At 50.8% G+C, this 13,572-nt stretch overlaps 1 protein-coding gene across 1 annotated transcript in view; it reads right to left on the reverse strand.

Annotated features, from left to right (window-relative positions):
* Positions 1–940: 940 nt before the first annotated feature.
* The window catches only part of TCERG1L (transcription elongation regulator 1 like), a 46,466-nt gene continuing 33,834 nt past the window's right edge, over positions 941–13,572 (reverse strand). Inside the window, exons 8-13 of the mRNA XM_074545424.1 lie at positions 13,276–13,430; positions 10,010–10,079; positions 8,549–8,684; positions 5,314–5,403; positions 3,728–3,846; positions 941–1,858 (exon numbers count right to left, since the gene is read on the reverse strand). Of these exons, the coding sequence (XP_074401525.1) occupies positions 1,702–1,858; positions 3,728–3,846; positions 5,314–5,403; positions 8,549–8,684; positions 10,010–10,079; positions 13,276–13,430 (727 nt within the window). The 3' untranslated portion in view covers positions 941–1,701. The remainder of the gene's footprint in view (positions 1,859–3,727; positions 3,847–5,313; positions 5,404–8,548; positions 8,685–10,009; positions 10,080–13,275; positions 13,431–13,572) is intronic.

A 13,572-nucleotide genomic window follows, 5' to 3' on the forward strand; every position in this document is an offset into this window, starting at 1 on the left:
AACCAAAAACCATTAAAAACCCCTAAAAACCATTAAAACCACTAAAAACCATTAAAAACTATTAAATCCATTCCACTCCTTGATGTGTTTTTCCACCCTGAAAACTGAACAAAATGCAGCCATCTGGAAGCCCCAGGGCACTCACCTGAGCAGGAGCAGTTCCAGTGGGTCCCTCAGGGATGTGAAGCCATGGAGCAGCTGGTCTCACATCCCTGAGCAAGGCAAGCAGGGCCTGGACTGGCCTGGGTCAGCCCTGCTCCCTGTCCCTGCCCACCCCTCACCCAGGAATCCCCTCCCAGTGTCCCACTGACCCTGGGCAGCCATCCCCCCTTGTCCCGGCACTCTCAAGTATTCCAAGCTCATTTTTCCAAGGCAGCAGAAAGTACATTTATTGCCTTGATTATAAAAATATCCAGCACACACCCAAATAAAAATTACTGGGAGTCGGAGAAATTATCCCACTCACTCCAAGCAAACAGAAGTCTATGGATTTAAGGAGCAATAACTTAAAATTTAGGTCTCCTGGGGAAAAAAAAAAAATCACAATCAGAGCATCTTTGGAGCAGCACAGAGATCTCCTGATGTCCCTCCAGCCACAATATCCTACCTGTGCAGCCAGAGTGACTCTTTTGTTACCAATATTCTCAGATTTCTGATGGATCTCACTGGAATTTGCACACAAATCTTGATTGGCAGGAGTCCCCTCTGGTTTCCCATCTCTCCAGTAGAAATCACCAGCCCTGTGTTATTTTCCCCATTATTTCCTGGAATCCCAGAGTGTCCTGAGCTGGAAGGGACCCACAAGGATCCAGTCCAACCCATGGCCCTGCACAGACACCCCAACAACCCCCACCCTGTCCCTGACAGCGTTTTCCACTCGAGTTCTGTCAAATAAAAACCTCTTCAAAAGGTTTCATCCCTGAAATCAGGCTTGAAATGCTTCTTAATTACAAAAGTTAAATATTTATTTATACAAATATGATGAGAAAAATCTCATGCAGACTCTTCACACACAGGAACAGAACCCAAATCCAACTGGGATGGCTTCACCACAGAACTGGGGTTGGAAGGCTGAGGGGAACCCTGCCCATGGCAAAGTTCTGGGCTGGAGAGTTCTCCCATGGAACATGTGCCAAGGTTTCCACACTCTTCACCAAGGTTTACAATGAATAGCTGGTTACTACTACTCAAGGACTGGACAGAGACGGATGAGCAGCGGGAGCGGGTCCTGCAGACCACCAGGCCCCACACGCTTGGTGGGAATGCAGAGGTGCCAAAAGATTGCTTGAGATACTTCCCCTAAGTGATGGAAATGCCTTGAGATTGCTCTGGATGGCATCTGCTTCTGCTTAATTATAAATCTGCATCGGAGTCATAACTTGTGTATATTACAAGTAATTTGCATAATTAAAACAATTAAGGGATCGACATATCATGGCAATTAGAAATGCATCGAACTCTGGATGTTGTACAAAAGAGAGCTTCAATATGAAACATTAATTCTTTGAGAACAGAATATCCTTCCCATTCCTGCAGAACAGCCTTCCCCACTGCAGTGGGTGCTCCCCAAACTCCCTTCAGAGGCAGCTTTGACCCCCCACTCCTGGTGCTGCTCTGGGACCCCGAGCATTTCCTCCTTCCTGGAACCCCTTCCTGCAGCCCAGCCCGGGCACGCGTCTTTATTGCCAGCTCCACTTGCTCTTATCTCATCTTCCGCAGCCTTATCCTGTTTTCCTTGTCCCTCTTTTTGAGGATGAGGATGAACTGGTTGAAGAAATGCTCCTGGTCCTTCTTCTTCGGGACGAGGCGGAAGCGCTGGTCCCGGCCGTGCTTCTCAGCAAACTCCTTGAAGGTTGTCCTGTGGAAAAGGCAAAGTCCCTGAAGGTTGTCCTGGGAAAAGGGGACTGGGCAGCTGGGGCTGTGCCTGGCACCTGTCACAGACATCTTTTATGGAAAATCCTTTCCTTAGGAGTTTTCCTCCTGAGAAGCTGGGAGGCCTCAGGAACAAAATGCAAACAATGGTTATCTGCTGCTGTGGAATGCAACAGGTGCATCTGGGATTGGTCTCGTGTGGTTGTTTCTAATAAATGGCCAATCACAGTCAGCTGGCTCGGACAGAGAGCCTGAGCCACAAACCTTTGTTATCATTCTTTGCTATTCAATTCTTAGCCAGCCTTCTGATGAAATCCTTTCTTCTATTCTTTTAGTATAGTTTAAATATAATATATATCATAAAATAATCAATCAGCCTTGTGAAACATGGAGTCAGATCCTCGTCTCTTCCCTCATCCTGGGACCCCTGTGAACACCAGCACAGCTATCCCCAAGCTCCTGCACTGCACCCACACTAAGAATCAGGGAATGGGAATGGGTGACAGGAACGGGATGGAGAATCCTCCTCCTCCTCCTCCTGGGATGGAGGAAGGTGAGCCCCACGAGGGCTCTTGGCACTGAGGCAGCCAGCAAGGATTAAAATGGCATTTCAGAAGGGTTGGTGGCTGGCAGGGGGGTGCTGAGCCATTAAAGCCACGCTCACAGAGCAGTGACGGGGAGGTTTTATTTCAGCTCCTGCATGTTTTGTATTTCCAAGTGAGCTCCCTCCTAGCAGGGTTTTCTACCTTCATTGCCTTTCAGGCTGCATGCCCAGCTCCTTTCCCCAAGGTGACTCTTTGCTTTTTATTGGAAATATTTGGGATTTATTTCTCTCATTGTGTGCCTAAATCAAGGCAGGGAAAGGAGCTTCCTCAATGCTTTGTTGTCACAGTCAGCTCCCAAAACCCTTCAGGGGTGAAATGCCCCTGGCCTCTGGGCCAGCACAGCTTTTCCCCTGGGCACTGGGAATATCAGTGCTGGAAGCAGAGTTTGGGCGGGACATCAGCCCAGAACATCCCTAATTTTGTTGTAAAACCCTTCTTGTAATTATTCCAGCCCCACGTGCTGTTTGGATCCGTGTGCCCACGCAGGTCGTGCTGAATAATTGTCTGCATGTTTTATCAGAGAAAACAGTCATTTCTTTGTTCCAGCAATTTAACAATATTTATAATATAAAACCCTTTATTTTCATGCAATTTACAAATGAGAAAGCACTGCCCTAAGCACTGCCACTGCCACTGTGTGAGTCTGGATCCACCACTAGAAAAACAAAGTAAAACATAAATTGTGCCTTGCACAATTGCTGTATTTTAATTTAACCACAGAATTGTGGAGCCACAGAAGGGTTTGGGTTGGGAGGAATCTCACAGCTCATCTTGTTCCAGCCCCCTGCCATGGGCAGGGACACATTCCATGAATTTAATGGCATGGCATTAACAGGAACTTTGAGAAATTATATTTCTCTTCCACCAAAGCCCAAGACTAAATGCAATTTCTGAGTAATTACACCTGCATGTGTAATATGGATGAGACTGAACATTGTGGTACTGATTTTCCATAAGTAATGTGTGTTCTATAATCACTGCATATACAGGAATATAAAATAAATGTGCTGTGCAAAGTGCTGCACATTCTGAGGGAGAGAGGGAGAGGGGAAGGGACAGAGAGAGGCAGAGTGGGAGACACAGATGGAACATTTCCTCTCTCAGGAATACAACAAAATACTGGAAAATACCAGGGAAGAGATGCCACCCCAGCATTGGCATCTTCCTCTTGCTAGGAAGAATTCTGGGCTGAAAAGCTCTGCCTAAATGACCAAGCCAAGCTTCCCAACCCTTCCTAAGGCAACACCCACCTTGGGGATAACTTGGATTCTTCCAGAAGCTTCTTGAATTCTTCCTTGGCCAGCAGCAGCTTGTTCTTCTTCTCTTTGTACTCCTCCCTGACCCGGGTCTTGACAAACTGCTCGAAAATCTGCCCAGGGAAGAGAGCCAGGACAAGGAGTTATGGACAAAACTTTGGGGGTTTGGCAAGCCCAGGGCCTGCAGTCCTCATCTGCCTCCCCACATGCCCAGGAGTTTTTATCCCATCACCTCCAAGGACTGGCCCTCTGTCCTGGCAGTAATTGGGTATTTAATTAAAGGGCAGCAGTGCTGGTGTTGATCCCAGAGCCCCAGAGACTGGTTTGGGCAGGAAGGACTCAAAGTCCAGCCAGGGCCAGCCCTGCCATGGCTGATAAAATGATGATTCCATGGCTGATAAAGTGATTCCATGGCTGATGAAGTGATTCCATGACTCCCAGGAATGTCTCTGGATTGACTCATCGTGCCCAGGTGCTGTCCTTGCCCATTCCCTGAAATGAATCCCAAACTCCCTGCTCAGGCTCTTTAGCAGCCCTTTCCATCCTGGCAGCTCCTCATACATTTTCATTCCTGTGTTTCCTTATTATTTTGTTTCACTTTTTGTCTTAGGAAAGGAGATATTGGAAAGGGAGCAAATGAAGATGTATGTGCCCAGTCCTGTGGTAAATACCTACAGGAAGCTCTCTGGAGAACCATGGGACAATATGGAATAAGTTCATTTTTCATCCTGTTTATTTAAAAAATGGACGATTCAATATTAAAAATTATTCCTTCTGCAGGATGACAAAAGACTTTTAAGGGAGAGAAATAACCAGAGAACAGCAGTGTTCACCTCCTCTGCAAATCCCTGCATCTCTCCTGAATTCTGTAGACTCATCTGCAGATTTTGGAACCCTTAGTGATAATTAATGCCCAAATTAGCAAGGCAGCAAAGCCCCACATCCCTTTGGAGCTCCCCAGAAAAACCCAACCCTGGCAGAGAGCGCCCAGTGCTCTGTCCTGTGGGGTCAGCACCAACCCCTGCCAGACTCCTGGGAAAGCTCCTAAACAATGGAAATCCAGCAGTGTCTCTGCACTATCCCACTATCCAGGTACAACTGCTCTCTTGGGGCCATTTCCCTCCTACAGCCAGGTCCCCATTCCCAATTCCCCATTCCCAATTCCCCATTCCCAGGTTTTCCAGGCTCAGGAGCTGTTCCTGCACCCCAAGGGTCCCTGTGATCAAACCTTGGAGCACCTGCTTATCCAAGGAGAGAGCCCTGGAAACCACAGAATGTCCTGATGGGAAGAGACTCACAACTCCCAGATCCTCCAAACCCCACAGAACCCAGCTCCCAAACCCCCAAACCCCACAGAGCCCAGCTCCCAGACCCCCCAAAGCCCACCCTGTGCCTGGTGAGCATTCCCCCGATGGGCAGAGCCAAACCTGTGAGTGTCCCCAGGGAAATTCTGATTTTATGTTATTCTTTTTCTCTCCCGGGGCAGCTGCTGCAGGCTCCTGCTCAGTCTGGGGGTGCTGGCTGCAGCAGGGCCATGGGGCTGGGGCTCAGGGCACTCACCTGGGGCTCAGGGCACTCACCTGCTTCCTCTCCTCGGGGTTGAGCAGGAGGTAGCGTGGGTCAAACACGATCTTGTGCAGCTCCTTCTCCCACGTGGAGAACGCCGACACCTGGGCACACACAGAGCATTTTGTGAGGATGGGCAAGGAGTGAGTGAATGCTCCCGAGCTGAGCAGCCCCGGGCAGCATCCTTGGCGTGGCTGAAGGTGGATTTTAGTCTCTGGCAGAGCTCTGGTGGCCCCTTGTCACAGACCTCTTTTATGGAAAATCATTTCCTTAGGATTTTTCCTCCTGAGAAGCTGGGAGGCCTCAGGAACAAAATGCAAACATTGATTATCTGCTGCTGTGGGATGCAACAGGTGCATCTGGGATTTGTCTCGTGTGGTTGTTTCTAATTAATGGCCAATCCCAGTCAGCTCACTCATGTTTTGCAGAGCTAGCCAAAAACTCCACAACTTTCACAAAGTTGTAAAGGCAGTATGTTTATTACAGCACTGGACGCATTTGGAGATTCTAATCTGCACACAACTTCCACAAAGTTGTGGAGTTTTTGGCTATCTCCGCAAAACGCTCGGACTTTCTGTCTGAGACACAAACATTTGTTATCATTGTTTCCTATTCTATTCTTAGCCAGCCTTCTGATGAAATCCTTTCTTCTATTCTTTTAGTATAGTTTTAATGTAATATATATCATAAAATAATAAACCAGCCTTCTGAAACATGGAGTCAGATCCTCGTCTCTCCCCTCACCCTCAGACCAGGAGGGATTTGCTCCTCTGGAGATGTTCCCTGTGCTGGAGGAGCCTGCAGCAGGCAGGAAATGCCATTTGTGCCGCACTTTGGGCAGCAGAGGCACCAATGCCCACAAAAGGACAATTCCAACTGCAGAGCTGGAGCTGGGACCCAGCTGGGGCACACAGGGAGGGCTGGCAGTGAACACCCTAAAGCACCACAGGGATGGGAATGAGCCATCCTGCAGGGCTGCTTCAGCCTCATGGAGCCATGGAATCACACAGCACTTTGGGCTGGAGGGACCACAGAGACCACCCAGATCCATCCCCATCCCCTGCCTCCTGTGCAGGGACAATTCCCTCCCACCAGCTCAGAAGCTTCTACAGCATCCCTGCTAATTCACTGGCGACAGAAAAATCTGAAGGAAATAAAATATTCTAATCACTCCAACTAATTACAAAAGAATGAATTCACTAAAAAAAAAAAATAAAGGATGTGAAGTGTAATTAAACAGTAATTAACACTCCAGCAGGAAAGCTCTGATGAAGCAAAGTGGCTTTAAGTGGACTTGTTTTCCTCTCAGAGTGGCTTGAGAGTGGAAAATCCAAAGCTCGGGGCTGCCTTTGGGATGTGGGGCCATTGTAAAACCCAAAGCTTTGACTGCCTTTGGGATCTGAGACCTTTGGGGTACCCAGAGGCCAGGCTGCCTTTGGGATCTGAGACCTTTGGGGTACCCAGAGCCCAGGCTGCCTTTGGTCCCCCCAGCATCCCCTTCCCACAGCCCGAGCTCCCCTTCCTGTGCCCCTGTCCGGAGCTCTGGGGTTCCAGCACCAGGAATTCTCTCTTCCTGGTGCCTTTCACACTCTCCTGGACATCAGCCTTGTTCCCTGCACAAATCCCCCTCTGAGCTCAGGCTAATTAAGCTCAGACTAGTTCATCACATAATCATTCCAGCTGATGATTCTGTGCTTAGCAATTATTACACTGCACATTTGGCAAACATCACCTAAAATAAGCTGGTAATTCTGGTTTCATCCCAGGTACACCTCACACACAAATCACACAAACACCCCTTCACACACAAACCCTCCTCTCTCCCTGGATTAAGAAGGGAGAACCTTGAGATAAAACAGCCCCTGGAATCCTCTCAGAAGCCTTGAGAGCAGCCAGCAGGGAGAGGACCTTCCTGGAAATGCTGGCTTAGAATGTGGATATTTTGATGCTGGGTAGGAGAGGGAGCCAGGAGGAACCTTAAATTTTCTTCTTCATCTTGGAATTTTGTGGAAATTTTGAAATTTCCAGAAGAATATCCAGATTCCATTTTGATAGAGGAAAACTCACCCCAGGCTTCAGAATAAAGAGTGGCTGTGCCTTGGAGCTCCCCCAAACCCCCTCTATTTTTAAAATGTTACAATAAATATTCTTCTCTTGACATAATTTCTGTGGGAAGCTGCAGAACTCCACTGGCAAACTCCATCTGCTCCGAGCTCTTTGTGATTCCATCCAGCAGCTCCTTCAGGAGGAGAGGGCAGGGGATGGTCATTAAATAATCAGATTTAAATGGCATTAATGGTCTCCCTGTGCTTCAGCCACGCCAAGCAGCTGCTGCTGAGCTGGACAGTTGGAAAATGTTCAGGGTAAAAGCAAAGTAACCTCTTCTTCTCCCCATTTTTAAACATCACTGAATCCAAACTGTGAATTTCCCAAATTTCTTTTAGGAGCAGATCTTACGTAGAAACACCTGAGAATCCTGTTCTGAACACCCCTAATCCTTCCAAATACTGACCTATTGCCCCTCGAGTGCCAACCTGCCAGCAAAGCCCTCACCCAGGGCTCCTTCATGGCCCTCCTGCATTTCTGCAGCATAAATAACAAGCTGTATTAATAAAGCAGCTCTGGCGTGGGGATAATTCATTGCTGAGCTGCTGAAGCTCTAATTATCCCCCTTTAAAGCTTGCTGATTGCTGGGATAAATTTTATAGGCTTTAATGCCTGACAGGAGCCACCTTGGGCTGTTTTTTGCTGCAGGAGTGCCATTCCCTTTATGGGACACACGTGGCAGTGTGGGGGAGGCAGAGCATCTGCACCCACTGCTCATTTTACCCCTCCCTGTCCCACTGAGCCCAAACCCAGAGCATTCCCTGCTCCCAGCACAGCTGGAACCATCTCCAGAACACCCTTCCCCAAGAGCCTGGATAAGCATTAATGGCTTTATGCTGCCAGAGGGCAGGGCTGGCCAGGACAGGGCAGTGCCCACAGCCCCACGTCCCTCTGAGCCCCTGCTGGAGTGCTGCTGCCTCTGGACATCCCAGGGATTTGTCTGGAAAGGGTCCCAGCTCCAGGGGTGACAGTGGGGACATGGACAGTGTCACAGGGCTCAGGGACAGGACCCCAGTGTGGTTCCTGCCATGGCAGTGGGGACATGGACAGTGCACAGGGCTCAGGGACAGCACCCCAGTGTGGTTCCTGACACAGGGCATGGCTCCAGGGCTGTGCTGTGTCCCAGGAGGGGCCATTCCTTACCCCCCTCTCCAGCAGCATGTCCCTGAAGTGGGTGATCCTCTCCTCCAGGGGCGGTGAGATCCGCGGGGCTGAGCCTTCCTCCCCTGCCTGCTCCTCCTCAGCGCCGGCTGGGCCCGCAGCCTGGCACTCCTCTGTTCTGGACAGGGAAACACACACAGGGTCAGCCACTGCTCTGCTCTGCACAGGGCACACACAGACAGGGTCAGCAACACTGCCCTGAACAGGGACTTCATCCTTTGGATCCTTTAATCCTCCCTGGGGCATCCCAGAACCTCCCACGCCCAGAGCTGGCACCAAACCTGGGCTGGAGGGGGCTGGAGGGGGCTGGAGGGGGCTGCAGCAGCTCCTGCTGAGCAGGAGGGTCACTCACGGCCACCAGAGGGTCACTCACAGCCACCAGAGGGTCACTCAGGGCCACCAGAGGGACCTGACACCCAAATTCAAGGTACACCAAAGTGACAACTTCATACAGCCCTGCCAAGGAGGGGGGACCTTAAAGGGGGAGCATTCTTTCATTACAAAAATCACAATAAAGGATCTAATAAAGTTCAGCACATTGGTAATAATCCACTGATGCCTCAGATTCTGTGGACATTCACCAATATTTCCCATTCTGTGCTGCTTTAGTGTGTGGGTCTGGGCTCACATCAGGGATGCTGAGCTCTGTGCACAGAGCAGGGAGACAAAACAATTCCTGCTCCAGCTGGGCACCAAGGACAAATGATCCCAATCCCAGCCCAGGAGCACAAACCCCGTGGGCTGGAGAGAGAAAAACAAGCAGGGTGGGACTGCCTGGGCTGAAGCTGGGATGGGACAATGAACTGCAAGGTGCAAATGGAGCAGAGCTGATCCCAGGGACAGAGCCCGTGCCCGGCCGTGCATTTTGGGGCCATTTTGGTTCATCTTGGGTGCAGCCCTGGCTGGGCTCTGGTGCTGCCCAAGGTGCATCCATGGAGGAGATCCTGTGAATCAATCCCTGCTGTGTTCTGTGACTCTGCCCAGCCTAACTAGGTCAGGTTTCCCAGGGCTCCCAGCACCAAGGCTGTGCTGCCCTCTCAGAAGGACACCTGGCACAGAGCTGGGCACTCTGCCCGCCCCAGAGCTGCATTTCCAGTTGTGCCTTAGGAGAGTGTGAGGCACACGTGGGAATGAAGGTCAGAAACAGCAGCACCTGGGGCTGAGCAGGGAAAATCTGCTGCACTTGAGGGAGGGAAACATTTATCCCTTTGGAGTGACCCACAGCCTTGTCTGCAACCATTGGATATAGGAAGAGCCCCCCAGGCAAACCCAGGTGATGTGCATGGGAAACAGAGGCTGCAGGGAATCCTGGCCCTGGTGAGAACTGCACACCTGGAGAATGCCCCATCATTCACCCACACAGAGCCAAAACTGCTTTAACCTGCCCTCCTTTGTACCAGCCCTTCCCAGTGTTAGACAGACACAAGGAAACTTTGAACTCACTTATTTCTCTTGGTTTTGATGCTCAGATCATCATTTTCATCCCCTGGACAAGAGCTAACACACTTGTCTGCTGAAAAGAAATAAGTCATTATTAGATCTGAACGAGATAAATGGGGATACAAATTCCTCAGATTGACTCCTCTTCCCTGTTCTCTGCTGCTCAGGTATTTCCTGCCTTTCACCCCCACAGAGGGTTTTAGAAATAACAAGTATTTTATAAAATCCTCGGAATTGCCTTCATCCAAATGGAAGCAACAGCAATAAAGTGACCGTTTCCAGTCAGCAAAATTCCTCATTTTTCATTCATGACATGATTGCTTTAAATCTTATTATTGTTTCACCCATCCTCCCTCCTCCCTTCCCTTCAAAATGCAGCTGAAGACATTCCTGCAAAGTCATTTCTGTGCTGACAGCCTGAGGGATCCCCTGGAGGTAACTCTGCCCCTTTCCTCCTCCTGGGATCTCAGAATGCTTTCCCAGGAATTCCAGCAGCACCCGCAGGGCTGGGGACATCCAACAACCCCAACACTGCTGAGGCTGCAGAGCAGCTCCAAGGCCAGGGCAGCCCCTGGTCAGGCCTGACATGGGTCCTTGAGGGGCTCAGGGCTTGGATTTTCACTCACAGACAAGGGAAACAAATCTGAATCTGAACACATGTCTGAATTCTGAACCCTTTTCTGTCACCTCTGCCAGCTGCAGCTCTCCCCAAACCCCCAAGGTCAGTGCCAGGAGTCAGATCCCTGCAGTGGCTGCACGGGAGGGTCCCCAGCACAGGGGCTGGCCAATATTCTTGTGCTGCAGCCTCTTGTCTGAGTGCCAAAGGGCCCAAACACCCGGGGGAATTCAGTGAAGGACATCAGCACTGGTTTCAGGAGGAGTGCCACCAGCTGTGCCCAGGGCCAGGCTGGACATTGGGGCTGGGAGCACCTGGGACAGGGGAGGTGTCCCTGCCATGGCAGGGGTGGCACTGGGGGGGATTGGGGTCCCTCCCAACCCAACCATCCCATGATTTGGTGACTCCACAATGTCCATTTTCTGTTAATTAGCTGGACAATCCTGCTCAGCCCCAGCAGCCAGGCAGACCCTGGGCAGCTGAGAAGAGAGCACAGCAGAGCAATTGCTCTGGAGGAGCTGTCCCTCCTCCCCAAGCCCATGGGATGGGACCCCACCAGGGAACAGCCACATCAACCTCCTGGAGCAAACCCTTGGTGCAGGAGGAGTAATTGCTCATTTCTCATTTTCTCATTTCTGCCCAAATTTAAAAAGCACTTGATCCCTCAGCAGAGACAACCCCGAGCATCCTGTGGATAACTTCGCCTGACATCCTTTTTTTTTCTTTTTTTTTAAGATGTTTGATTTGAAAATCCTAATTAAATCTCAGCAGCAGCCACTCAGCTAAATAAATGTGGGAAGCATTGTTGGGAACACTCAGCTCGTTTGTGTTATTTATTTACTGGAGATTACAAGCTAAGAGAAGAGGTAACAAATAATCCCCCTCACCTCAGAGCTAATCTATACTAATTATGAACTGCTCCAACCCTGAGCAACCACAGGGCCCAATTACAGCAGGGAGGATTAAGATATTTAACAACAATGGAAGTCATGGCCATAAAAAACCAGGAGCATGAATCAAATCTTTGTGGTAGACATAATAAATGGAAAGGATGGAGCACAGCAAAAAATAGATTTTTGAAGTGGCACCTCTCAGGCCTGAGTTAAGACTCTTCTGTTAATTAATTACAGAGCAGGAACAATGCTAGAGACCATGAACAATGACCCTCAGCTTTGTCTCTGGCCATCCCTTGGCAGGAATTCACTGAGCTCGCAGCACATCCTGCAATTAAAAGCTCTGTTTTTCTCCTGAAGAATGAATTTCAGCAGACAGGCTTTGCAGGAATTTCATCCACAGCTAAAGCTCTTCAAGCCATACACAAGAATTATACAGAAATGTACCCACAAGCACCTGCTGTGGAAATTCAGAGAGAAAACGGAATTACAGGCTGTGTCAACAGGAGGACACAGACAGAGAGCCCTCCTTGGAGCTGCTTTTCTGCTGACAGAGGAGCTGAAAATGGCTCAGTTTCATCTCCCTGCAGGTAGCTGGTGCTTCTGTGGGGTTTGCAGGGGTCATTTGGGGTTTGCAGGGTTTGTTTCAGTTTATAGCAGTTATTTGGTGTTTGCAGGGGCTCACTGTGGTTTGCAGGGGTTCACTGGCAGCTGTCCCCCTGGACCACAGCCAGTGCCCATCCCTGGTGCCCATGGGGACAGGGCAGGTCCTGCAGCAGCCTGGCAGTGCCACCACCCCAGTTCAGTTTACAAAACACAGCACATGGAAATAAACACCAAAGTCCTGCCTTTTCCCCCTCCCCAGCAAGGAGCAAGCAGCACCTGGAGGATGTGGCTGTTCTTTCACACCAAACCCAGAATATTCAAGAACTCTGAGCAGCCAGCCAAGGCCAGGAGCAGTCCCAAGGACTGCCATGGCTGATGTCCCCAGCAAGGGACACCCCTCCAGTGCAGCCAGTGTGGAGCCCCAGGAGCTCTAATAGGGACACAGCAGCTCCCAGAGCTGGGAGCCTTTCCCCTAAACTCCCTGCTGGGATTTCCTTTCCCCAAAGCTCCCTGCTGGGATTTCCTTTCCTTTCCCCAAACCTCCCTGTTGGGATTTCCTGCTGCACAGCTGGGCTGGGTGATCCCCAGCTTTGGGAGTGATGCATTGCTGGGTGATCCCCAGCTCTGGGAGCAGGCAGTGATGCTCTGCTGGGTGATCCCAGCTTTGGGAGTGATGCATTGCTGGGTGATCCCCAGGTTTGGGAGTGATGCTCTGCTGGGTGATCCCAGCTCTGGGAGCAGGCAGTGATGCACTGCTGGGTGATCCCAGCTTTGGGAGTGATGCATTGCTGGGTGATCCCCAGGTTTGGGAGTGATGCTCTGCTGGGTGATCTCAGCTCTGGGAGCAGGCAGTGATGATCTGCTGGGTGATCCCAGCTTTGGGAGTGATGCATTGCTGGGTGATCCCAGCAGAGATCCAGCTCCTGCAGGAGCCCTCCTGCTTCTCTGCAGCAGGGAGGAGGCTCAGTGCCCAGCCCAGAATTGCAGGGAAAACAAGGATTTGTGGCCAACGTGGATTTCCCTGCATTGGGGATGCCCCCGGGCTGCCCTCTCAATCTCAGGGTGACCCACCCCATAAGCACACCCAGCCCACTCCAGGGGGGCTCCAGGGGCTCGGGGACAGGGGAACATGGCCAGGTGGGCTGGTTGGTTACTTGGTGCAGCCTCCAGCTTGCGCTTGTGCGGGGGGTCCTCGAGCAGCCGCTTGATGTCCCCGCGGTGCCGCAGGTCCAGCGGCCGCTCCCACACCGACAGCTGCATGCTGGGGTTGAAGAAGAACACCCGGTCATCTCCAGTCCACACCACACACCTGCTCAGGAGACACACCAGCCTCAGAGCCTGGCAGAGACCAGCAACGTGCTTTTCCCTGTGCCCCAGCCCAGTGCCAGCCCAGCTGGGCACAGCCGCCCTGCAGAGCTGGGCTTTGGCTGCTGCTCCCTCCCTCACCCTGC

The sequence above is a fragment of the Zonotrichia albicollis genome, chromosome 7 (assembly GCF_047830755.1).
Source record: "Zonotrichia albicollis isolate bZonAlb1 chromosome 7, bZonAlb1.hap1, whole genome shotgun sequence".
Classification (NCBI taxonomy): domain Eukaryota; kingdom Metazoa; phylum Chordata; class Aves; order Passeriformes; family Passerellidae; genus Zonotrichia; species Zonotrichia albicollis.